The sequence below is a fragment of the Microcebus murinus genome, chromosome 12, assembly GCF_040939455.1.
Source record: "Microcebus murinus isolate Inina chromosome 12, M.murinus_Inina_mat1.0, whole genome shotgun sequence".
NCBI lineage: Eukaryota > Metazoa > Chordata > Mammalia > Primates > Cheirogaleidae > Microcebus > Microcebus murinus.
In genome coordinates, this window is record NC_134115.1 from 56,984,445 (window position 1) to 57,012,191 (window position 27,747).

The following is a 27,747-nucleotide window of genomic DNA, read 5'->3' on the forward strand; positions in this document are numbered from 1 at the left end:
CTACTCAGGAGACTAAGGAAGGAAGATTGCTTGAGCCTAGGAGTTTGAGGTTGCAGTGAGATATGATCATGCCACTGCACTCTAACCTGGGCAACAGAGTGAGAGTCTATATTAAAAATAAAAATAAATAAATATATTTAGGCTGGGCGAGGTGGCTCACACCTGTAATCCTAGCACTCTGGGAGGCTGAGGCGGGTGGATTGCTCAAGGTCAGGAGTTCGAAACCAGCCTGAGCAAGAGCAAGACCCCGTCTCTACTATAAATAGAAAGAAATTAATTGGCCAACTAATATATATAGAAAAAATTAGCCAGGCATGGTGGCGCATGCCTGTAGTCCCAGCTACTCGGGAGTCTGAAGCAGGAGGATTGCATGAGGCCAGGAGTTTGAGGTTGCTGTGAGCTAGGGTGACGCCATGGCACTCACTCTAGCCTGGGCAACAAAGCTATATATAAAAATATATATATATATATTTTTTTTTAAAGTGAATAACCTGAATCTAACCATGAGTAAACATCAGACACTTATATTGAGAGACATTCTACAAAATAACTGGCCTGAACTCTTCAACAATGTCACTGTCATAAAATACAAAGGACTCGGGGAGATTACTCCAGATTTAGAGATATGACAACTGAATATAACATATAGTCTCCGATTTTCTTTTACTATAAAGGACATTATTGGGACAACTGATAAAATCTTCAAAAGCCTATAGAGATAATAGAAATGTTTCAAAGTTGAACTCCTGATTGATAATTATACTATGGTTATGTAAAAAAAAATCTTGTTTTTAGGAAATACACACTGAATATTTAGGGTAAAAGGATATGATTCAGCATATATAGATGGAGAAAGTGAAAGAGAGAATGAGCATGTGCGCATGTGAGAAGAAAAACCAAATGTAGTAAAATGTTAACAGTTAGGGAATCCAGGAGATATCTAGAAATTATTTTATTTATTTATTTATTTATGAGTCAGAGTCTCGCTCTGTTGCCCAGGCTACAGTGCCGTGGCATCAGCCTAGCTCACAGCAACCTCAAACTCCTGGGCTCAAGCAATCCTCCCAAGTAGCTGGGACTGTACAGTGCCTGGCACCACCATCATGCCCGGCTAATTTTTTCTATATATTTTTAGTTTGCCAATTAATTTCTTTCTATTTTTAGTAGATACAGGGTCTCACTCTTGCTCAGGCTGGTTTCGAACTTCTGACCTTGAGCAATCTTCCCGCCTCAGCCTCCCAGAGTGCTAGGATTACAGGCATGAGCCACCTCACCCAGCCAAGAAATTCTTTTATTAATCTAACTTTTCTATAAGTTTGAGGTTATATCAAACTTTTTAAAATTAAAAACAAATACAAAAAAAAAAAAACAAACAGTCCAGGCACAGTAGCTCATACCTGTAATCCTGTCACCCTGGGAGGCCGAGGCAAGAGGATCGCTCAAGGTCAGGAGTTCAAAATCAGCCTGAGGAAGAGCAAGACCCCTGCCTCTACCAAAAAATAGAAAGAAATTAATTGGCCAACTAAAAATATATAGAAAAAATTAGCCGGGCATGGTGGCACATGCCTGTAGTCCCAGCTACTCAGGAGGCTGAGGCAGCAGGACTGCTTGAGCCCAGGAGTTTGAGGTTGCTGTGAGCTAGGCTGATGCCACGGCACTCTAGCCCAGGCAACAGAGTGAGACTCTGTCTCAAAAAAGAATATATATATATGTATGTATGTGTGTATATATATATAGCAGTGGCTTCCATGTTAGTAAGAGCAAAACCAGATACAGGCTACGAATACATTAGAATGGCTGCCTATAGTGTGGTTGGGAAATGGAAGTGGATAAAACGAATAAATAAATACGACAAAAAAGAAAGTCTGTGAGTTGACCCACCATGATAATGGGCCATGAAATGAAGTTTGAAGGCCGGATGGGAAGGAAGAAGGGAAGAACATAAATAAGGGAGAGATGGAGGATACAGCTGGGTGTCCTTCCTGGGCTGCACAGAGGACGAGGGAGTCCTGACCCCCAGACCAGAGCAAGGACCCCAAATCAGGTCTGCAATATTGTGGGGACAGATTCGCCAGCCGTGACAGCCCAACACCATCTAAGATTAGAGTAATCTCACTTCCCTGCTCTGACTTCTGACTCAACAGCTGCGTGATTACCCCATGGCTTCCCTTATAGTGCTGCCTGCAGCCAGAGAATTCTAAGCTGCCAGACAACAGTTCTGATTTTCCCAGTAAAACAGTAATTCAGCATTCCAGCATGTGCCTAAGTCTCCTGGGAGGTTTATCACTGAGTCAGCTGCCCCTCTATAATCAGTTTTGGAGCCCTGACAGACTTTCTGGAGCTGTAACACTGATTACAAGTACATCCTTCTCTCTCCATCTAGAACCAGACCTTAGACTACAGAGAGCCTACGACATCTATGGGCTATCTGGCAGTCAACCAGCTGTGCACTCCCGGCAATACCTCTCTGGTATCCGGACCACTCTAAATGCAGCCAGCTCCAATTTCCCTCTCTAAGGAGTAGGGGTAATTATGTCTTCCTTTCAGGTATGAGATAATACATATACTTATCACAGTGCTTAGCACTAATAGATGTTCAGTAAATGTTACTTTGCCTTCTCCCCTTATTACAGCCCTATCAGCACTAGTCGTTAAACTTTCACATTTCTACTCTTCTCTGCTAACATCAGTGATAGATTTAGAGGAAGAGTATGGGACCTCAAAGGGTCCCCAGGGTGTGATATAAGGCTTTCTGCAACACATATGGGTTGAACAGCAGTTCTGTTCATCTTTTACTATCAGGGACAAGTACTAAATATATTAAAGAACCAGGCTGGGCGTGGTGGCTCACGCCTGTAATCCTAGCACTCTGGGAGGCCAAGGCGGGTGGATTGCTCAAGGTCAGGAGTTTGAAACCAGCCTGAGTGAGACCCTGTCTCTACTAAAAATAGAAAGAAATTAATTGACCAACTAAAAATATGTATACAAAAAATTAGCCGGGCATGGTGGCCCATGCCTATAGTCCCAGCTACTTGGGAGGCTGAGGCAGTAGGATCACTTGAGTCCAGGAGATTGAGGTTGCTGTGAGCTAGGCTGATGCCACAGCACTCACTAGCCTGGCAACAAAGTGAGACTCTGTCTCAAAAAAAATAAAATAAAAATAAAGAACCAGGCCAAGAATGGTGGCTCACACCTGTAATCCCAGTACTTTGGGAGGTTGAGACAGGAAAATCACTTGAGGCCAGGAGTTTGAGGAAAGCCTTAACAACATAGCAAGACCTTGCCTCTACCAAAACAACAACAACAACCAAAACTAACCGGGCATGGTAGTACATGCCTGTGGTCCCAGCTACTTGGGGGCAAAGGCAGAAGGATCACTTGAACCCAAGAGTTCAAGGTTACAGTGAGCTATGATCATGCCACTGCACTCTAGCCTGGGTCACAGAGCGAAACCCTGTTTCTAAAATATAAATGTGTGTGTGTGTGTGTGTTAAAAGAATCAACTCAGAAAATATAGGAGAAAAATTTTATAATCTTGGGGTGGTAAAGACCTGCCTAAGTGTAAAAACACCCTGAAGTCATAAAGGGAAAGACAGATTTAAATACATAAAAATTCAAAACTTCTGTATGGCCAAAGATAAAGTTAAAAGACAGGTGACCAAAGGAGAAGCCATATTTACAAATGATATTTAATAAAGGAGTCATATCCATAGTATAAAAAGTTTCCTACAAACATATAAAAAAATTAGAAAAATAGGTAAAAAATATGAACAGGTCATTCACGTAAGAAATAGAAATGGCCAGCCAGGCATGGTGGCTCATGTCTGTAATCCTGGCACTTAGTGAGGTAGAGGCAGTAGGATCATTTGAGACCAGGAGTTTAAGATTGGCCTGGGCAACATAGTGAGCCCTATCTCTACAAAAACATGAAAAAGAAAAAAGAAATAGAATGGTGCAGTGGTGCACACCTGCAGTCCCAGCTACTCTGGAGGATTGCTTGAGCCCAGGATTTCAAGGTTGCAGTGCAGTATCGTACCTGTGAACAGCCACTGCATTCTAGCTTGGGCAATATAGCAAGACAAAGAAAGAAAGACAAGATAAGCAAGACAAATGGTCAAAAACCACATGAAAATTGCTTAACTTCATTAGTAATCAGAGAAACAAGATATCATGTTTAACCATCACAGTGGCAAAGGTATAAAAATTAGTAACATCCAGCATTGTATGAGTGTGAGAAATAAGCACTCACATATACTGTTAATGAGTATAACTGGAGGTCAATTTGACAGTATCAAAATGTTAAAAGTGCATAACCTTTAAATCTCAATTCAATAACTTAACCTGCTACATTAAGACACCAGAAAAAAGAGCAAGTTAAACCTAAAACAAGCAGAATGAAGGAAATAATAACGATTAGAGCAAAAATTAATGAAATCTGGAACAAAAAACTAGAGAAAAATTAATAAAGTATAAGCTGGTTCTTTAAAAAGATCAATAGAAATGACAAAGTTTAGGCTAGACTGATAAAGAAAAAAAGAAAACTCAAATTACTCAAATCAGGACCGAAAGAGGCAATATCCCTACTGGCCTTAATAGAAATAAAAAGGATCATAAGGAAATACTATGAACTGTATGCCAACAAATTACATGATTTAGATGAATTAGACAAACTCCTAGGGAGACACAAACTACCAAAACTGACTTAAGAATACACAGAAAAATCTGTCAGACAGAGTGACTTGGGCCTGAAAAAAAATGTTGTTTTTTTTTTTTTCCAGAGGCACAGCTGGTGAAAAAAAAAAATATTTTTTAAATAAGAAAAAGAAAAGAATAAATGGAAAATCTGAATAGACCTCTAACAAGTAAATGAATTGAATTAGTAAATCAAAAAGCTTCCCACATGCACTATTTTATTTTATTTTATTTTATTTTATTTTATTTTATTTTATTTTATTTTTGAGGCAGAGTCTCACTCTGCTGCCCTAGCTACAGTGCCACAGCATTAGCCTAGCTCACAGCAACCTCAAATTCCTGGGCTCAAGCAATCCTTCTGCCTCAGCCTCCCGAGTAGCTGGGACTACAGGCATGTGCCACCATGCCCAGTTAATTTTTTCTATATATTTTTAGTTGGCCAATTACTTTCCTTCTATTTTTAGTAGAAATGGGATCTCGCTCTTCTCAGGCTGGTTTCGAACTCCTGACCTTGAGCAATCCGCCTCAGCCTCCCAGAGTGCTAGGATTACAGGCGTGAGCCACTACGCCCAGGCCCCACATGCACTTTAGGAGGCTGAGGCAGGAGGATCCCCTGAGCTCAGGCATTTTAGGTTGCAGTGAACTATGATGACGCCACTGCACTCCAGCCCCAAAAGAAAACATTTTCAGGCGTGCAGGAACCAGCCCGGCCGGACTGCAGAATGGGCTAAGGCGCCGGCCGCCGGGCGACGGCGAGGGCGAGACGCCGGTACGGGATGGAGGACTGTGGGTTTGAGGAGCGGCCGGAACCAAGGCTTTTCCAGGACCCTGGGCCTATGAAGTGGGCTGGTGCAGGAATGCTGGAACCTCTTACTTGAAGGGAGTACAGCGGGATGTGTGGGGACCCATCGCTTAATGGATGGTGACATGTAATGAGGGCATTTCGGTGTTAATGGGAGTGACCAAGACGGCGGGAGCATCCCTAAGTTCTGTTGAGTCTTGGAGCCTCCCAAGAGCACCTTACTGCCAAGCTGGCGGTTTCCAAAGAGAAAAAGGCTCTGTGGAAAAGATTCCCATTATTTCTGTTTTTTAATATTTGAAAGTATGGGTTTACTGAGGATATACATTATCCAGCTTGAATAAATGGAAGCATAAATGTTTAACAATTTTCATTTTCTTTCCTTATTTTCTATGAAGAAGTGGAAACCCAGTCTGAAAAATGGAGATGTATGAAACCCTTGGAAAAGTGGGAGAGTGAAGTTATGGAACAGTCATGAAATGCAAACATAAGGATACTGGACAGATAGTCACCATTAAGATATTTTATGAGAAACCAAAAAAATCTGTCAACAAAATTACAGCAAGAGAAATAAAAGTTTCTAAAGGTTAAAAAAGAAAATGTTTTCAGGCCCAGATGGTTCCACTAATGAATTCTACCAGATATTTAAAGAAGAATTACTAAAAATCCACCATAAACTTTTCCAAAATATAGAAGAGAAGGGAACACTTAACCTGCTTATTCATTGAGGCAGTTGTTACCCTGATACCAAAACCAGGCAAAGATATCACAAGGAATGAAAACTGTAGACCAATATCTCTTATGAATAAAAAACCAATAAAGTACTAACAAACTCAATCCAGCAAAAAATAAAAAGGATTATATACCATGACTAAGTGGGATATATCTCAGGCTGCATGAATGATTTTGTATCTGAAAAAAACTTAATGTGTAATATACCATATCAATAGAATAAATGACAAAAAGCACGTGATCATCTCAACACAAAAAAGCGTGTGAAAAAACCCTTCACCTTTTCATGAATAAAACACTTAATAAACAGGAAATCCAAGGGAACGTCCTTAACCTGATAAGGGGCATCCATGAAAACTCTCTGCTAACTTTTTTTTTTTGAGACAGGGTCTCACTCTGTCACCCAGGCTAGAGTGCAATGGTATCATCATAGCTCACTGCACCTCAAAGTCCTAAGCTCAAATGCTCCTCCTGCCTCCGCCTCCCAAGTAGCTGGGACTATGGGCACATGCCACCAGGCCAGGATAATTTTTCTATTTTTTGTAGAAATAAGGTCTCCCTCAGACTGGTTTTAAACTCCTGACCTCGAGTGCTAGGATTACAGGCGTGAGCCAACATCATTCTTAATAGGTGATGTTTTACCCCTAAGGAAGAGGACAAGATGTCTTTTCTTTCCACATCTATTTAACATTGCACTGGAGGTTCTAATAAGAGCAATTAGACAAGAAAAAGAGCTGTTGTGAAATTTAATGAAAATAATGCACATGAAGTATTTTCCCCCTGAACGGCATGTAGTAAGTGCTGAATAAGCATTATCTGCTGTGGAGGTGATGGATGTGGTTACTGCTGGAGCCTAGAGCCCTTGCAATTGCAGCAGCTCCCACTGATTGGGTTTTTACACTGACCGACTTATCTACTTACCCATCCCCTGACTTTTGATTTCTTGCTTAGAGAATGGAATTGCTGGAAGGGTCTCAAGTTTAGGTGGGTGTAGATTTCTCCAGTATGACTCAATCCTGGCACTCAATGGCCCACTGACAGCCACCCCAACCCTACATGGCTTGCTGTAGTGGAGGCAGCACTTAACTGTCCTACAACAAAGCCATTTAGCCATACTGAGCACATCAGAACTCCCAGGCAGGAAGAGACCAGACAGCATGCAAGCTAACCTTTCACCTCATTTCATAGATGGGTAAACTGAGGCCCAGAGAGAAGACGCTATTTCTCTCAGATTACTCAGTAGCTTGGCAACAGGGCTGGACCTTAAGGTTTAACATCCCAGATTCCAACACAAGCCCCCTGGTAGAGTATAGCAGGCTACCTATAAACCCGTGACTTAGTTTCGCTACCAACACACCAGGCATATAACCAGACTGACCCCACCTACACCCAGCCCTCCCCCCATTTTTGAAACCACATACATTCTTGCCTCCAGAGATTCCACCAAACATTCAATACTCCTTCTTCCAGCTCTTCTTCCTAACCACTCTGCTGTTTGTGGTCTATAATGGCCTCTCCCCAGAATACTGATAAAAAATGTCCACCTGAAGAAGGGAAGACTGTGGGCAGCCACAAAATCCTGGCATACCAGACGCATGGCAACACATACTCCAGGTTCCCAGTGTTGCAGGATAAAGGCCTTCTCATTGTGGTTTGGGGTAGGTCTGTTCACATAGGGCAGGACACAATTTCCACTAGACCCTGGCTTTGGGGTACACCCTGTCCCTAAACTGTGGTCACAGCTTCATACCTCTCCCTTCTCCTTCTCTTGATTCTGCCCCAGGACAGATGAAAAAACTGCATTTGGAAGAAATTTTATCATGTAGTCTACAGGCACTGATTATATATGCCTTCTGTGTCCAAGGGGATGAGGAGTTAGGCACCGATGGAAAGACATTGAGAATACTGATGTTACCATAGACCTTATCTCATTCAGTCCTCTTGTCCACCCCTTGCCCTTGAGGTGAGAAATTATCTCCTCATTTTGCACAGCAAGAAAATCTTGCCATGGGTCCCCAGGAACAATATGTTCAACAGCAGCTCTTACATGACTCAATGCACTCAGACTGCCCGGTTAAGTCACAACTGACTGCTGTGGAATGCAGAAGAGAAGACACATGAAGTGGCTATAAGATGAAAGCAGTGGCAGCCACAAGTTGAATGCCCCTCATCTACTGGATCAGTAAACTTGTTGTCACTGAAATCGCTAGCTCTAATGTCATCCTGTTGTTTGTGCAAGACCTCAGCAGACTTCTGAATCTACAAGTCTACAAAAGAGGCATACATACGCATGGAGGGTAGCTACAAGGACAGAACTGGCAATTCGCACTTGCAGACTGTGGGCTATTGGATCAACTTATTTTTATCCAATATAATTTAAAAGCCTTTCTTTATTCAGGCCCTGTTTCTAGATCCCATAAGCCAAAGCTGTCAGATACAAGTTCATCCACACGGGTTAAATGAGCAGACACCCAGACTAGCCTGTCAGAACCTAACATGGTTTCTATGGATGGCTACATGCATCAACTGATCCACAGTTTTTGATTAACACCATATTTAAGTCAGGATTTTTAAGCCAGGGTCCACCCCCATTCTATAGGTTTGGCTCCACATATAAAGGAAGAAGGAAAGAAAGCTCTTATTTTGAATAAACCAACTCTGGCAAAGATAGGCGGGGTGTTGCAAGAGGCCCAGTAAGACTCCCTTCCTGGACACTGAGTAACTTCAGCAGGAACTGGCTGAGGCAATCACTTACAGGAAAAGCCTTCTGTCCAAAGGGCCCACACAGTATCCCGCACAGGGAACTTTCTCTCCTCTCTCCTCTCCTCTCCTCTCTCCTTTCTCTCTCTCTCTCTCTCTCTCTCTCTCTCTCTCTCTCTCTCTCTCTCTCTCTCACACACACACACACACACACACACACACACACACACACGGGCTGAGACTGTAAATGTGAGGCTCCGGATAGATCTGAGCAGCCCTTGGAATCCACATCCTTTAAAAGTCAGGAATTTCCAATCCAGAGCCTGTGACCTCTTTCCAAACCTCTTGGAAAGCATTGTGGCAATGCGAACCAGTGTTGTTAAGATGACCATATCCTCTGGCCTAGAAATTCCTCTCCAGGAATTTATCACAAGGAAATAACAGAAGCAAAAAGTCACACACTGGAAAAACTTTCATCTGAAGATTATCTTCGATAGTGAAACCTAGAATGGTGTCTGCTAAGGGAATACCCATAAGGATACTAGACAGCTGCAACAAAGGATAATTAAGATAATTATAAACAACAGAACAGTTTATACGATAATGTTGGACAAAAACAGCTGAATGCAGTTTCACTCTATGATTACAACAGAATAAAATATGTATGCATTTGGAAAGTAAGAGCAAGTTTTGTTACCAAGGGTAGGAGCAAGTTTTGTTACAATGGTAGATAGAATTTTTTTTTTTTTTTTTTTGAGACAGAGTCTCGCTTTGTTGCCCAGGCAAGCGTGAGTGCCATGGCATCAGCCTAGCTCACAGCAACCTCAAACTTCTGGGCTCAAGCAATCCTCCTGCCTCAGCCTCCCGAGTAGCTGGGACTGCAGGCATTCGCCACCATGCCCGGCTAATTTTTTGTATATATATTTTTAGTTGGCCAATTAATTTCTTTCTATTTATAGTAGAGACGGGGTCTCGCTCTTGCTCAGGCTGGTTTCGAACTCCTGACCTCGAGCAATCCGCCCGCCTCGGCCTCCCAGAGAGCTAGGATTACAGGTGTGAGCCACCGCGCCCGGCCAATAGAATTTTTTTTAACATTTAATGTGTTAACATTGTATTTTCAACTACAAAAAATAAGAAATCCTATAATGCAAAAGCCAAAATCTTCACAAATAAGTATTACTTCTATCAATAATAAGTAACATATATTTAGAGCTTATTCTATGTTAGGCACTGTTTTAAGCCCTTTTGTGGCTACTACCTAAACTTCACAGCTACAGGTAGACACTATTATTATCCCCATTTTACAGGTGAACACTGAGGCACACAGCAACAACTTTCCTAAACTAAATAGCCATGTGACAGAAAGACACTTCCCTGTGTCAATTCTAAGGGTCATCCACCTGGAAAAATCTTTATATCTGATTAGACAGACATGGCAAAATCCTCAATAGAAGCTTCATGGGTAAGTGGGTAGTGAGCTTCAAAAGGAATTTCAGAGATCGTTCATGTTAAAAATATAACCAGGATTTCCCCCATCTACCAAACTAAAATCTAGGAGGTATAGAAGGGAGGGGGCTAAAGACCAACAGGCTCAGCTCACTCAAATTTCAGAAAGATAATATGGACCAAAGGAGTCAGGACTTGCCTAAAATGATGTAATGAATTAGGAAAAGCATGAAGATCAGAACTCGGAATCCTCACGCCAATGCCCTTCATTTCTGAGTCTTGTTCTGTCCCTCTGTAGACCATGAAATTCCCTCCCCCTCTCTCTATAGCTCTCTTCCCCTCCACCTGCCTCCCTGTAGTCCCTCAGTCCAGCTATCCACAGCCTCCCACTGTCCAGAATAGTCCCAACTACACCACCTTCCCTCTCTTTGATCATCTTCTGCTCACTCTGCCTCCACTTCTTTCCTCTCCTGCCCTGCTGTAACAGTATGCAACAGCTGGAACTTCAGGTAGTCTGTTCCCCCTCTGTGACAGCAACTAGAGGAAATGACAGGCTACTTTCAGTAGCAGACCCCTGCCCTTCCCAACAAGGGAGGCTGTTCAAACACGCTCAGATGACCCAGGCTTCCTCTCTCTGACCACACCACATTGCCAGTCTGTCCACTCTCTGGGGTTCCTTGAGAGCGGGGCTCAGCCCTGTGCATATCTAACTCCTGCACTTTGTACAGTATGGTTACCAATAAAAGTCTGCTGAATGAGCAAATCAGTCCCTGTTCATTCTCTTCCTTGGGGCCCTTCCTGACTTTAGTATGAAGACTCCATTCTACCTATTCTTGGCCAGGCAAGGACTCTGCCCAGGGTGTCTGAAGTGCTCATCTGAGTGCCAGGAACTACCTGACACCTCAATGCCAAGTCCTTATGTTCCTATAATACAAATACCAGCTTCCATGGACTCCCCCCGCCAACTTAGAATCCTTTCCTTTCCCCACCCCACCCCAAGATGGCAGTGTCCTGCAACACCAACAACAGCTCTGTAGTTTCAGGATGCCAAAGGCAAAAGGCCATTATGCAAAACAGGAAGAAGCTTTGAAAGAAAATTTTAAAGGCATGTTTAGAATGCACACATCATGGGGCCAAGCAATGACTGAACCTCCTGCCAAGGCCTCTCCCCATGACTTCTAGGCCCATGTGGTGGGGCAGGAAGGACCCTGACCTCACACCATATTTATTACACTGCTCACATAATCCTGCCCCTTCCCTAGGTGCCTCACCCTAGCTCCCCAGCTCTATGCCAAATGACCCCTGGCAGGCCAAACTGCCCCTCAGAAGAGAATTTAGCTCCACTGAGAACATGCAAAAGGGTATAACTTCAAAATGCACTCCTTGGGAAGGGGCTGGCACACTGGCCTGGGGCTTTATTGATCTAAGTAACCTACGTGAACAAGCCCTGACTGAGACCCAGGTTCTGCTGGTCTCAGAGGCTTCTCCCTCAGACAATTCCTGCAAACCTAAAGGTGTTTATTTCATGGCCCCTGCCCAGATCTCAGGACCAGAAGGGGCGGGGGAGCTGTGCTGTATGTTTCAGAATCTGATTCCCTAGCTTGTTTCTACCCTTCTGATGTGTCACATCTCAATGATGTCACCAGCACTGGGTTAGCTAGCTGGTGTTCATGGGGTACCAGGGCCTGGAGCCACAGCAGTTCATGTAAGCCTAACCCAGAGACTTGGCTGCTAAAGAAACAAATGGAGAAGTCACTGAGAAAGCATCACCCCCACTAATTCTGTTCACAATAGATTTCTGCTCAGCCAGATCCTAAGAGCCTGTCCTGTAGCCTGGCCCTCTGCCCCTGCCCCCCGCACTTCCTGGATCTAGTTTCCTTTTTAATCAGAATTCTAGACACACCATTTAGCAATAAGCAATACTCATCTGCCAGCACTAAGCAAATCTGTAATTTCCAATGGGTCTATCCGTTTGTAAGACCGGCTTAAAAACCCAGCCTTTCTCAAAAAGCATTCACCCCTTTCCTTCCTTTTTAGAAAGCTCTCCTATAGAAACCATCCAAAACGTACATAAACCCTCCCCATACACACAAGCCTCACCACACCACTAAGAAAAAATGAAAACCAAATATGTACGTGTATGTTCAGCAACAGTTCAATGATAAAGAAAGTTACAACATATTCAACTGACAGGATATGATACTGCCCTTTGTGATTTTTAAAGGTATAGGACCAAGTATGTGACAGAAACTTAAGTGGAAAATGCTGAATACCTGGCTATCTATGTGAATCTATAGCAATCTATCCACCCATCTATAAAGACATCAGCTATATACTTAAACATACAGAAGAGAGAGACTAATAGGAAATATGCCAATATGTTTCTTTTAGGTGATAGGAATATGGGTGTGCTTTTCTATTGCTTTCAAATTTTCAAATTGTTTTCAATGACCCTGCATTACTTTTTACAAAAAGGAGGAAGAGATTATCCTATTTCAAAAAAAAAGGTAAAAGCAAAGACCTGCAGCCCTAGCCCCAGCATCCCAGTGAGGCAAACCATTCTCTCTTTCCGTCTGGGCTTTCTGAGGGGCTTTGGAGAGGCAGCAGGGGGGACAGAGAAGCAGCTACATAACACACCCAGACCAGACATTAAAATCACTGCCAAAGAATTCAGCAACAGCCAATTATATAGCCCCTGGCCTTCATCTGTGTAGGGAAGGGGCGGGCTGAAGCCAAGCTGGAAAGTGGAACCTGAAACACTGAGTGTGTGAGTCACCCCTCTGTCTTCTAAGGACAAATCCCTTTAGGCCACGTTCACACAGAGCCAGCTCCAGCAAAACCCTGTCCCCCACCCCCAAGCCCCATACTCTAACATGGAGGTCTCTGACTTTTAGAACAGGATCCTGAGGTCTTTCCTCAAGCTAGTGACTGCCTTGCCTCACCTTACCCTGCTTAGGCCCAGATAAACACAGACACATACTGCCCCCACACACAGCCAGCAGGTCTTTACAATCACAGTGGCAGTCTGGCTCCCAGGAACCCTCACCAAGTTTAGGAATCGGAGGGACCCCATGGAGATCACTGAGTCCAATCCCATGCCTTGTTAACCCCTAGGAGTCGGGGCCTGACTGGCTGGCTTGTAGAGTGACCTCACTCACTGTCCAGAGACCATACCAGACTGTGCCAAAGTCAAATGAAAAATTGTCACAGCGCCAGGCCCTCAAAGGACTTAAGCTATAAGAGGAGAACATTTGTCATTAGACAACTGGACTCCTGCTTCACTGGATAAGATAAACTGGAATTTCTGGGCGGATGTGGATTCAAACGGAATTCCAGTCTCTGCTTCTTGGCAGGAGCAGGCAGGGAACAAGGAACAGTGGGCAATGGGTAAGCAGGCAGTGGAGAAATCAGCAGGTTTGACTACAGTAGAACTAGGTTCTCTCTCTCTCTCTCTCTCTCTCTCTCTCTCTCTCTCTCTCTCTCTCACTCACTCACACACACACACACACACAGCTCATCTGAGCCCAGAGGGGACGAGCCTGTGGGCACTGTTCCCAAAGTCTGGATGGTCCCCAGGGTGGAATCTGTGGAAGGATTCAGACTGTCTTGGCATTAACTGACCCATCACTCCCAACCCATAAATTAGCCTAGTCCCAGACTGGAAATCCCTACCTTGCTGCTACCCAAAGACCATAATACCCAGGCATATGGCTGTTGATGTCTCATTAAAATCATCAGAAAGCAGCAAGTTAAAGATTACCCAGCAGAGCTAATTACGTAGCTTCAGAAATCAGAGGAAATTTTTCACACAGATAGATAAAACCAGGACTAGAGAACTTTAATATCAACTCTGGGTTTCTAAAAGAAGAAAGGGCAGGAGAGTTGGGGAGTGATAGGGAGAGGGAAAGAGATACACACATGCACACACACACACTTTGGTTTCCTCAGTTGACATCAGCACTGTTTAATTATGCTTCCCTCGCCTAACTTGTGAGTTACTAACGGGGAGGCATTTTGTCTTCTTTGTAGCTCTAGTGCCCAGCATAGTCCAGGTACCTTGCTGGAAATAAATGAAAGAGGTTACCAGGTGCCTTAGCCATCAAGGACATCCATACAAGACAACCATAAAAGATTTTTCAGAAGGACCCACAGACATACCTTGCAGGGATCTTTTCCTAAAACTCTAAGCCACATCGGGTCACCCCATAACCTTTATATTAAGTGTCTACTGGGTAATAACCTCAGGGAAAAGCAGGGGATGGTTCTGTCCTTCGAAGCTATGGTTCTAAGAAGCTGCAGTTTTGAGTCCAATCCTTTGGCTCTTACTCCTCACGCCCCAGGGAGCTTCCACTGGGTTCATCAGAAGCCCTGCTGCAGAAGGAGGAGGCTCCTGCGCTTGCTCGGAGTCTAGATGAACTACAACAGGCAGGCATCACTTCCACCCCCATCAGGCCGTGTGGAAGAAATTGAGCCAGATAGCCATGAAGGGTATTACTAAATTACAGACTGTTAGACAATAAGTATCTGCATGTTATGTCAATAAATTATTTTCCCTGGGAAAAAACAACAGGACAAAATTGGTTTAAAGGGCTAGTTACCTAAGCCTAAGGCTTCAAGATCTGGATACAAATGAGGCTCCCTCCCTGTGCCTTCCCCAATCCCTAGGATGAAGCTCCACCACAAGCTAGAAGGTGATGAGGCTCCAGTACTCATCCCCAAAGGGGTGAGAGAGTGCCCTTTCCCAAGCCTCTAAGCACACCCTGTCCTGGGCAGCCTGCTGCTATCCATGTGTGTGCACATGGGGTAGGGGGCAGCATGCTAGAAGAGAAACACCTGAGTGCCAAGAACCCAGCAGAGACCTACAAGTGCTAGGGCACAAACCTTCGTGAAGGCTCAGCTGACAGCCCTCATAAAAACCAGGGAAACTGGCTCAGGGACAAGTGCTCCCCATGTACCCTGACTATGTGTAGCTGCTGTTTGCTGGCCCAGGTGCCCAGTGAAGAGGATCTCCTCAAAGCATAGCTGGGCAAGAGGGGCCTCTAAGGTGTAAGCAGTCCAGTACTCACTTCACTCCCAGGCCAGCCAGCCCTGGCCTCCCCTAACTAGTGCAGTCTCATGTACTGCCCACCTCCCCCTCCCCACCCCTCTCCAGACTAGCAGTGCTACAGCCAGTCAAGTCCTGTTGAGCTGCAGCCAAATCTGAGCAGAGATAAACATTCCAGGAGAAGAAATGCAAGGCCACTGTTCCTCCCATTTCAGGCAAACACCCAGGTGGCAAGAAAAGAGAACGTCAACTGTAGGGTCAGTGGAGTGGATGTCGCATGGCCCCCTGAGGACGTGAGACAGAGTCAGGGAAAGAGGATACCTACAGTCCTAAACTAGCTGGGAGAACTGCCTGGGGAATGCTGTAGGAAACCTCAGGAAAGGCCCACCAACCCCCTTCAGCACTCACTCCTGGAGGCCCCACACTGGCCCGTGGGGCTTGCCCTGGATGGGAACTACTGTGGTTCCAAATACTACAATCTGCCCCAGGTCACACAGATGGCATAGACAGAGGCAGGATTCTAGCCCAAGTCTATTTGAAGTCTATTCTGAGGCTCTGACAGATCAAATAGTGGCCCATCAGAAGTCCAGCCTGGTGCCTTACCTCCTCCAGGAAAAGGGCTGCCCATAACCTACCACCTATCAGCTGAGAGGGATCGCAGCATCTGGCCCAGAGCCCTGGACACCAGAAAGCAGAGCCAAGTCAGGGAAAGAAACTGCAAGTAGTGAAAAGGCCACAACTCTAAACCCCACGGATGCTTTCTCCCATCAACCTCAAAACCACCCCACAAGGGCTTTGGCTGACACCTGCCCATGAACAGATGGGCTCAACTCCCCCCACCCACACTCCCAGGGAGACTTTCAGCTTTCTCATGGCAGGAACCTCCACTTGGAGAGCCGCTCCCAACCATTCAAACTAAGGGCTCAACTAAAATGAGGAAAAGACCTTCAACCTCATTTTCTGGGGTTGCCTCAGCAGCAGCCTAAGCGTCATGATCTCATACATGTCACATGAAGACAGCCAAGTTAGAGAAAGTCCTCACACTTTATCTCAGGAAGTCCTTTCAAGCAGCCAGTTCAGAATCCATTTAAAAACACCAGTAACTTGTAACAAGCTGATACTAGCAACACCGTTACAAAACGAAACAAAGCAGAGCTACTGTCACCACCGTGACTCTTATGCTTCGGCGAGATCCTATGCCTCAAATACCAAGCTAATGAACTCTGGGGTACTTTTCTTTAACTTGCTAATTAATTTTTCTTTTTTGAGACGGTTTCTCACTTGGTTGCCCAGGCTAGAGTGCCCTGGCATCAGCCTAGCTCACAGCAACCTCAAACTCCTGGGCTTAAGCAATCCCCCTGCCTCAGCCTCCCAAGTAGCTGGGACTACAGAAATGCACCACCATGCCCAGCTAACTTTTTCTGTTTTTAGTAGGTCTCACTCTTGCTTAGGCTGGTCTTGAACACCTGAGCTCAAGCAATCCTCCTGCCTCAGCCTCCCAGAGTGCTAGGATTACAGGCATGAGCCACCTCACCCTGCCTAATTTTTCTTTTTTATTGTATAATGTCCAGGCAACAATTAAAAACAAAACCAAAAAAAACTGGCCTCTCTGTGGCCTGGGACTTGTACTCTCTCTTCCCCCCTTCTCTCTGCTGTTCAGAGCCATCTCCATGGGAACTTTAAAGTTACAAGCAAATATATTATTATATTATTGTTAACCATCATGTATCTAGTACCTACTGTGTATCACGTATTTACTGTACACAATGTCATTCAGTCTTAAAAATAACCTATAAGGTAAACATCAACAACCTCATTTTACACACGAGACCCTAAGTAACTCTATAACGTGCCTGAAGTCAGACATTTAGCAGCAGGGCAAAGAGTCTATCATACTTTGTTTTATAGGACTCGTCTGCTTCCTAGACTATTAAAATAAATGCAAAGGAATTCAATTTTCTGCTATAAAAAAAAATTCCCACTCGTTACCACAGTTCATGTCTGACCAATTCCAAGATGTCCCTCTCAAACTTGATATGAAAATATTGAAGCAATTATTGCAGAAACCGAGCAAGAACAGGTAGGAAGGCCTGCTCTGCCAGGGTTCTGCAGGAAAGCAACAGAGTAATTGGCAGGATGCCTGCCCGCCTGCCAGGGCCCCTCACTCAGAACAATTCTCTAAAATCTAGCATTAGAGATGAGTGGCCACCTGTCTGGTAACCCTGGACACAACCAGTAGCTGCCTTGGGCCTGTGGGTTACAGCAGGGGTCCCCAACCTATGGTGAGCCGTATAATTATTTCATTATATATTACAATGTAATAATAACAGAAATAAAGTGCACAACAAATGTAATGCACTTGAATAATCCCGAAACCATCCCCCCTTCCCCAGGCCATGGAAAAATTGTCTTCCATGAAAACGGTCCCTCATGCCAAAAAGGTCAGGCACCACTGGGTTACAAGTTAAGCAGCAATCCAGGTTAGGCTCAGCCTCCCGCAGTAAGAAACGCAAAACCCACCTATCCAAGCTCCCAGTTTACACTGAAACAGAGACTAGAGGCCAGGGTTCACATCATCTGGACAAGATAACTGACACTTCGGCTGCTACCAGAAGTACCAGGATTGGGCAACCTCATGTTGAGTGGTTATATTTTAGCCTTCCAGCCCCCAGAGTACACATGCTCTCTGCCCCTGGAAGGACCCTGCTCACCTAGGTTGGGGAACCTACCCAGGGAGGAAGCTGGAGGGAAGGGCCCCAAGCCAGGGATCCACACAGAGGAGGAAATGAACACAATATTGACAATTTACTGAGGGCTTATCCTCATTAATTAAACTCTTGTTTACATCACTTCATTTAATCTTCCAAAACAACCCCTTAAAACAGGTACCATTTATTATACCCATTTACCATAAGAGAAATCTGAAGTTTAGAGAGAAGTCACTTGCCCAAAGACTGAGGAGAAAAGTTAATCCACTCTTAGGAGAGTGGCTCTATGGGAAGATTTGTGATCTGAGAGGACGACCTCCTTCCCCACTGGGAGCCTCAATGTCAGTCCCCAGAACGGGAGTGGGTTTACTTGAGGTCCCTACCGCAGTTAGCGGGACAAGGCTGCTCTACGCCCTAAAACAGACCAAAACTCCCAAACTTCCTGAGCCTTGGGCCCGAGCAGGGAAGTCTCCAAGGCCTTCTCTGGTTTGGGGGCCAGAGGGGCCTGCGGGCTTCCCTGTAGGGTCTCGGCCCCAAGCCTCCAACACTACTCCCAAGGGACCCACCTCCCAACCCCTGTCTCCCATCCAACCCAAAGCCTGTCTGGGATTAAGGTCTCTGATCTGGGAAAAAGAGGCTGGCTGTCGTGGAAGAGGGCATAGGAGAATGTCCGGGGGACCCTGTAGGGGAAATCCCGGGGAGTCCCAATCCTCGCACTGGCGACGACCCGAGTCCTTACCGAGCAGCGGGGACTCCTCGGGGCAAGCGGGCAGCACCGTGGTGCGGGGCAGTGGGAGCGCAGTCAAGTTGCTCGCGGGGCGAGGGCCAGAATCCGCACCGCGGCTGGAGTCACGACCCGGGCGCGGCTCCGAGGAGGCGCCTAAAGGAGGCGGCGGCCGGGCCCCTCCAGACCGGAGCTCCCTGGAGGGCTGCCCGATGGCGGCGGCGCCGTTCGAGCCGCCCTGCAGCGGCGTGGGGACTCCGACCAGCTGGGGCAGGCGGCTCAGGTCGCGGCCAGCCAGGTAGTAGACGAGAGTGACGCCCAGGTGCAGCGCGCAGACGGCCACGAGCAGGCGGCAGGCCCGCTGCAGGGACGCGCCCGGCATCGCGGCGCTGCCGCCCAGGAGCGGCTCCCGAAGCCTCATCTTCCCGCCGCCGCTTTAAGAGGGGTGTGGGCTGCGGGAGGGGAGGCGACCCGCCCGCGGGCCGCCAGCCAGGAGCTGCGGACCACGGCGATGGGGGAGGGCCGGGGGGAGTGGGGAGCGCGGCGCCAGTGGGCGGGCGGCGCAGCGCCGAGACTCGGCCGGCCGACCCGAGAGCCACCAGAAGGGCGCCCGAGGCGCGGGCGGGGACGGGGCGGGGCCCGGACGGGGTTTTCTGGACGAGAGGGGGAGGGCGGGGCCGCTGGGGCGGGAGCCGAGGGGCGGGGCCGTCAGTGGCGGGACAGAGCCGCGCGAGGCGGGGCGTCGGGGGGGTGGGCTGCGGGGGCGGAGCCGCTCCGAGGGGGCGCGGCGCGGAGCCCCAGAGCCCGCCCGCGGTGCAGCCGGGGGTCTGCCTGCCGCTCCGGCGCCCAGGCGCGCACCGCCCTCTTCCTCCCGAGCCTTCGCGGTGGAGCCTTGATCGCTACCCGGCCGCGCCTCCTCCTCCTCCACGCTGCCGTCGAGAGGCCGCGCCACTTCCTGGGGTGCGCACGGACTGGGGTGCGGCCCGGGCCTGCAGCGCGGCGGCGCAGAGCAAGCGGGGGTTGTCTGGACGGTTGCGAGGTGCGACGGGGTCCTAGCTACTGGGCCTCGGTGGGCCTAGGGGTGAGGAAGAGGGGCAGAAAACGGTTGCCAAGAAACCGGCTTCCACGCCCGGCGAGGGGTGGGATGGTGGCTGAGGAATTCTCTGGGACGTTCGAAACTCGCTCCCTTAGCCCAGGTGAGCCCCGCTGCCAATGTGGGGGCCCTGCAAGAAGTCGCGGCTCCCTGGGCACCCTGCGCAAAGAAAGTGCACAAGCTGCCATTTTTCTCACCTCACCATAGTGTAGCCTGGGCTAGGGGGTCTCAGAGACCAACCAGCTTGGTTCTGGGAAGGGGGAGGTGCCTCTTCTAGTGCAGCCCACCCCGTGAGGATAGATGCTTTGAGGGGAAGGGTGACAAGAAGCCTCAGTGACCCCTACACCAGCGTGCAGAACAGCCAGTTTTACAACCTGCACTGGAATGGATACAGTTCCGTTAGGTAGGAATTCTCCCCGTTTTAGAGATGGGTATAAATGAAATAGAGCCCAGTGAGGGTCAAGAAACTTGCCTAAGATCCCACAGCTGGTAGAATTCTGGCTCCAAAATCCTTATTTTTGACACATTTCCCCATATTGATTTGAGAGTAGGGGCTGAGGGTTATGTGGGTGAGACTTTTAGGTTTTGAAGCCACTTGACCTATTAATAGATTTGATTGAGGGGCCTCAGACCCACCTGAGTGAGTGCTCCAGTGAGCAGACACCTTCAGAAACAGATTCATGGAGGTGCTGTCACTTATGTGAGTAGGGAAGCTGAAGGCTCTGGCAGCCAACTCTGAGGTGGGGAATGACAACAATAGCTACCTTATTTTGAGATTTTATTATATGCCATAAAGTGTAGGCATTGTTACAGCCTCCATTTCACAGATGAGAAAATTAAGTCTCAGGAGTTGACGCTTCATTGTGACCATACAGAATCTGCTTGCCTTACTTCCTGGACACCAGGTCCACCTGATCTTCCTCACTTCACTGGCCATTTCTTTGTCTCCTTTTTGGACTCTTCTTCCCCAGTTGCTGAAGGCCCCAGGTATAGTCCATGATGCTCTTGTCTGTCTCCATTCACCCGCTATATGATCACTCCAAAATTTGTCTCCAACCCAGGTCTCTTCCCTGACCTCCAGACTCATACTCAACTGCCTATTTTACTGGCATCTTAAACTCAGCACATCCTGCCCCACCAAACTATTCCTTACACTCCACTCCTATTCTTACCTCCCTCAGAAAGTTGTACCATTGTTCATCCTGTTTCCCAAAACCTAAAAGTTGTCATTGATGTGCCTCTCTTACTCCCAAATGCCATCTCAAAACCCTTAGCAAGTCTTGTCAGTGCTACCCTCAAAACATCAAAATTTACCACCTGCTAACTCTGATGTAACCATCCTGGGCGAAGCCACCATCAGCTTGACCTACATTATATGAAAGCCTACTAATTGGTCACCCAGCTTCTACCTTCTCCATGCTTCCTCCCCAGTCTATTCTCCAGAGCACCCAGGGAGATCTTTGTAAGCATAAATCAGATCCGTGCCATTTTATTCAGAACAAAATCCAAATCCATAGAAGCTCTATCCAGTCTAGTTCCTATCTCCTTCCACACCCTCATTTATCACTCTCTATCTACCAAGCTGGACCTGCTTTAGTGGCTCTAACCTAATTGCTCTTCCTTGAACTTGCCATATTCCTGCCTCAGGGCCTTTTTACTTGCTCTTCACCTAGCCTGAAACACTCTTCCCCAATATTTCATTTAGGTCCCCCAAAAGTCACCTTATGAGATAAACCTCAGACTACCCTATGTGGAATTGTCTCTCCCACCTGACTCTGCTTCACTTGCTTGATTTTTTCAGAGTAGGTATCAACTACCCAACATTATGCATTTATTTTCTGTTGTCTTGTCTCCCTCATTAGAAGATGAGCTCCATGAGGGTAGGAAATTTCTCTCTTGTTCACTACTGTATCTTCAGCCCCTAAACTGAGCCTGGCACATAGTTGGCATCAAACAAGTATTTGTTAAAATACTTTGTGTGAACACAAAATCAAGGGTTGTTCTGCAAAGAGTTGGTAAGGGTGAAGCTGACCCAAACAGCCTATGTCTAGGGGAAAATTCTGCCAGGCCATGAGTAAGGGGATTTCAGATTATTCCCCCATCTGAAAAATGAGGGGAGGGGAAAATGGAGATGTATCTTCCATAGGTGATGTCCAGGAGACAGGATTAAGGGGAGGTTAGGAGTCACAGACCTGTCCCAGGACCCTCTGTGGCTAAAAAGCAATGAGAAGAAACAACACTTGCTAATTGCCTATCCCTCAGGGTCATGCAGAGTCCACTGAGGCCTGAGCACCAGCCTCATCAGCCCCTGATCTGGAGGTACCCAGAATCAGTAAATTTCTTGCTTCTGAAAGGTCCAGAAGTTCCAGAAACCTTCCAACTGTCCAAACACGAACTGGTGTTAGAGAAAGAAGGACAGACAGACCCAGGCAACCTTCTTCCCCATGGTCTTCAGCTCTTTCCACACTCAACTTTGTCAGGTGAAAAATTAATCTTCTCATGTGAGACGCCTGGAGGGGGAAGTCACAGTGCTGACTGGCCCAAAGCTGGCACGTAGGTTTGGCAGTTGGCCCATCCAGTGCTCACCTGCCCAGAGTCACCAGCTCTCTGCTTCTCCCTGGAGCTTGCCTTCCACAGGTCAGTGGCCTTTCCTCTGCTCTCTCACAGCGCCCTCTTCTGAAATGCAAACTGACAGAAACTGTCAGTTTACATTTCTATTTTTACTCTCCTAGGTCAGTAGAAAGAAGGGCATAGAATAGTGCCTGGCGTGTGGCAGACAGTTATTTCAGTTATCTCTGGAGCATAACATACCACCCCAAAACTTAGTGTCTTAACAAGTTTTGACACATAACCATTTCTCACAGCCTGGTAGTTGCCTGGGCGGTTCTGCCCCACCCGGTGTCAGCTGGGGCGCTGGCGCCGCTGGAAGCTCCAAAGCAGCCTCACTCACAGGGCTGGCTGTTGGAAGCTCAGAATGGGTTGTGGGTCACGTGGACCTCGCCACAAAGCCCTCTCCACGTGGCTGTGTGGGTTTCCTCACAGACGGGAAGAAGCTTTCCGAAAAGGAACATTTTGAAAACACGGTAAGAAAATACAGATCCCTTAAAGCCCAGCTCTAAGCATCACTTCTGTGGGCATTCTTTTGGTTAAAACAAGTTAAAGGGCAATCCAGATTCAAGAGTAAACATTGACTCCCTCTCTTGATGGGAAGAGGGGCAAAGAATTGGCAGGCATCTTTAATCCACCATAGTTTGCCTAGTGGCTACAGATTATTTAGATTCTTCTCACAGGTAAAATACTATAATCTCTTCCAAGGTCCCCTCAAAGGCTCATCTAATGAAGACTTCAGATCCAGAATCTCATCATCTAAATCAGGTCCAGATAGGATTCCTCAGGTTCAGGGACCTATGAATTATAAAACTAAATTAACTTCTTCCTCTTCCTCTTTTTCTCCCTTCTCCTGGTCAATTTAGTCCAAAAGCCACTACATAGTGTTGAGCAAGGTAGGAGTTCAAACAAGATAGTGTGTCAAAGCCCAACCAGGCTGAGGAGAAGGGGTGGGGCTGGATGGGGGAGGGAAGCAGCCCCACACAGAGTGTCAAAGCCCTAGCAGAACAAAAAGGGCACCCACAGACATGGAATATCAGGACCTGAGCATGGTAGGAGGGCTTCTGTGAAATAGGGCGGCCCAGTACAGGGTGTGAACCCAAAATGGAATGGGGAGATAACATGTTAAATACAGGGAGGCGGATTAAAAAGTAAGTCACCCTATATAGATAATGAGAGTTACCCGAGTTACTGACAGCAAAGGGAGGTACAGGCCGGGCACAGTGGCTCACACCTGTAATCCTAGCACTCTGGGAGGCTGAGGGAGGAGGATTGCTCAAGGTCAGGAGTTTGAGACCAGCCTGAGCAAGAGCAAGACTCCCATCTCTACTAAAAATAGAAAAATATTAGCTGGTGTGGTGGTGCCCTCCTGTAGTCACAGCTACTAGGGAGGCTGAGGCAGGAAGATTCCTTGAACCAGGAGTTTGAGGTTGCTGTGGGCTAGGCTGACGCCATGGCATTTCTAGCCCGAGCAACAGAGTGAGACTCTGACTCAAAAAGAAACCAAAAAACCAATTTGGGGGTAATATGGCATCATATCAGAAACACTCTCAAATAGGTTATTTGCCATATGACAACATTCCAGTCTATGGCAGACTGCATAGAGCATAGTGGTTCCATAAGATTATAATGGAGCTACACAGATATGCCGTTTTTTAAATCTTTTATACCATATTATTAGTGTACCTTTTCTATATTTAGATATGTTCAGATATACAAATACTTACTATTATGTTACAGTTGTCTATAGTATTCAATACAATAATGTACTATATACATTGATAGCCTAGAAGCAACAGGCTATACAATGTAGCCTAGGTGTAGAGTAGGCTACACACCATCTAGGCTTGTGTAAGTATACTCTGAGATGTTTGCACAATGACAAAATCAACCAATGACACCCTTTTCAGAAAGTATCCCTGTGGTTAAGCAACATATGACTGTAGTCCAAAAGATTATTTGTACTAAACTTGCAACTTTATCTTTCCCCTACATATCCAGCATGTAATGGAAAGACAATGACAGCAAAACCACAATAGACACTCCCATTTAGGAAGGGGATTAATAAAAGGTACATAGCATTGCTTGATGACTTAGGATATAGAAAAAAAAGGGAAAAATTTTTAAAAATTAAAAAAAAAAGAGGCATATAACAGTCATTAGCAAACCTGAGAACTAATCATGTACTTGTTGCCAATTCCCCCTGCTCCCAGGGCAGGGAATATGATTCTCTGTGGCTCTTATCTCTACTCTTTCGGCTCTTGGCTCCATCCTTTGAGTCATTCCTCTTTTCCAAAAGAAATAGCCTTTGTTTGTAGCTCAGTAACTTGTTCAAGATGCTTCACTGGGTGCCCAATGTCCTTTTTTCATTTTGAACTGCCTTTGTCTATTTTAGTTCAAGCCACTAGTGCTTATGCTGGTATAATTTTCTTAGGGTGAAAAAAGAACTTTGTGGATTTTCAGTGACTTTTATTGAGTTTTACTCCATTAGATAAAAACTATACCCCCAAATCTCAAGATAAGCCCTTCCCTCCTTTAGGCTGTGAATCAGGGTGCTACAGGACAAACACTTAAGATTTTTAGAAGCACTTTCATTTAGATGAGGAGTTTAAGAAGCACTGCTTTAAATCTTTCTGAGATCTCAACAGAGGCTTATAGCCACATCTTGACCTTGAGGCTGTGTTTTATTGGGAGAGTCTTGGAATTAATTTTTCCCTCTCAGTTTTAATTTACTTTGAGCATTTTTGCTGGCTGTAGAGAATGTTCTGTGCCCTATGCAGTTCCTCTAAATTTTACTTGAAACAAAATAGTTCTTCTTCCTGTACTTTTTCATAGACAGCTAAAGGGAGTTAGTTGGAACTTTGAACATTTGGTCTGGAAATCTCCATACCAAGTCTACAAGTTCAGTTGATACACTTTCTCTTATCTGTGTTACTACATGTTACCAGTATATAACTTAGGTCTCAGTAGCAATTTCCTTACTGTCCTTTCATTCTCCTCACTACCCTTCAGAATTTTGCAAGCTTCCTGGTCCCAAAGTCAATGCTCTTAATATATGTTTTAGATTTTTGATATAGAAGCACCCCATTTCCAGGTGCCAATTTCTGTTTCAATTATCTATTGCAGGGATTGGCGAAGCAGTCAAATCTGGCTCACCGCCTGTTTTTATAAATGAAAATAATTTTAAAACTCAGCTATGTTCTGTTTACGTATTGTCTATGCTTACTTTCATGCTCCAATAGCAGAGTTAAGTAGTTGTGACAGAGACCATCTGGCCTGCAAAGCCTAAAATATTTATTATCTGATTTTTTACAGAAAAAGTTTGCCAACTCCTGATTTATTATTTTGCAAAAAAAGTACCCAAAAATGAGTTTCTTAAAACAACAACAATTTATTACTATTTTGTGCCTTATTAATAACTGTGCTATTTCTTTTGTGCATTTCTGCTTCATATAGTGTTGCCTGAGGTGATGGAATGTACGGAGATATAAATGGCTGAAAAGTGTGCTGGTTGCCAGCTGGGAGCTCCACTGGAACTGATAGTCAGGTGTCTCAGTTCTCCTTCATGTGGGCCTCCACATGGTTGCTTGGGCTTTCTCATAGCATGGCGGCTGTCTTCTAAGGAGCATTCTACATGCTTAGGAGGGAACAGAAGATTTCTAAGGCCAAATCTTGGAAGTTATACAGTAATACATCTCCTGCATTCTATTCTGGTCTGTTCTGGTCAGCATAGGCCATAGGACTAAAACAGATTCAAGGGGAGAGGAAATAGATTCCACATAATGATAAGACATGTGGCAAAGAATTTGTGGCCATCTTTAATCCACCACAACACAAATAAACTGCCATCCATATTTTACTGAGTGCCCAGTTGTACATCTTCCCATGACCTGAGATGGGGTCAACTTTCTCCTCTCACTGCTTTACCCCAATCACCACAATCTCATATTGTGTGTGAAAATCCCTCATTGGATAAAGGTGCCTCCATCACTGTGTCCAGGCCCCACTCAATGACCTTGGCCATCTGTTCCCAGCAACATCTATACCCAGGACAGGATATGCGCACAGTCTGTTGTGTTCAGTTCTCTGCCTCAAGTACTACTTCCTCTGATCCTAGAAAAAAGCCTAGGAACTGCCTTTTATGCTGTATCTGAAAGTCTGTTGGGATATCCCATCTGTCTTAGTTATTGCCATAATAATGCTATTTATAGCAAATAACCACCATATCTAAGTGACATACAATACTAAATTACTTATTTTTCTCTCATGTATGGCCATGGGTTGGCTTGGACAGCTCTGCTTAAGGCTGTAGATTTATAGGTAGCTAGGTGAGTCTACTCCATGTGTCTCTATTCTGTGTTGCCTGTCAAGGGCATGTTTTTCACATGGTAATGGCAGAAACACAAGATGGGTGAACAAAAACCCCTAATGCCTCATAAGGCCTGTGGTTGGAATGGTTACTTTCACCCACATCATGTCAGCCAAAATAAGTTGGTTGACCATGGGCCTGGAAACTGCATTCTGCCTCTAGTGGGAGGAACTACAAAATCACATGGCAAAGGACCTGAATATAGGGAGTGGTGAAGAATTAGAAATAATGCAATCCTTCATAACTTTTTTTTTTTCTGGAGCTAAGATGGCAGCTGGGAATTGTGTTCCAGACCAGCTCATAATTTACAATACCTCTGTTCTCTTCACCTCCACTTTTCTGCTCTTCCCAATGTGCCCTATGGAGTTGGTCAGATCTTAGGATTAGAGGGGATATGGAAGGACACCAACCCTACCTTTATTGAGTGAGGGATTTTCACACACAACATACTCTCTGAGAGTTCATCCAGCTTTGTGTGCACACCTCCAGTGACAGGGAGCCCACTCTATCATGAGGCAGCCTCCTCCATTGTGGATATCACTGACCCACTATTAAGCTTTCTTAGACAATCCTCAAATTATCATGATTTGACTTACGATTCTTCAACTTTATAATGATGTGACAGTGATAATCATTCAGTAAGAAACTGTACTTCAAATTTTGAGCTCTGGCCGGGCGCTGTGGCTCACGCCTGTAATCCTAGCTCTTGGGAGGCCGAGGCGGGCGGATTGCTCAAGGTCAGGAGTTCGAAACCAGCCTGAGCAAGAGCGAGACCCCGTCTCTACTATAAATAGAAAGAAATTAATTGGCCAACTGATATATATATAAAAAAT

The 27,747-nt window shown here is 45.8% G+C and overlaps 1 protein-coding gene across 2 annotated transcripts in view; it reads right to left on the reverse strand.

The window, feature by feature from the left end:
• B4GALT1 (beta-1,4-galactosyltransferase 1) overlaps positions 1-19,466 on the reverse strand; it is a 52,621-nt gene extending 33,155 nt beyond the window's left edge. For both annotated transcript variants that reach the window (XM_012770170.2, XM_076008797.1), the window contains exon 1: positions 18,861-19,466. In XM_012770170.2, coding sequence (XP_012625624.1) covers positions 18,861-19,266 — 406 coding nt within the window. In that variant the 5' untranslated portion in view covers positions 19,267-19,466. The remainder of the gene's footprint in view (positions 1-18,860) is intronic.
• Between the last annotated feature and the right edge of the window lie 8,281 nt (positions 19,467-27,747).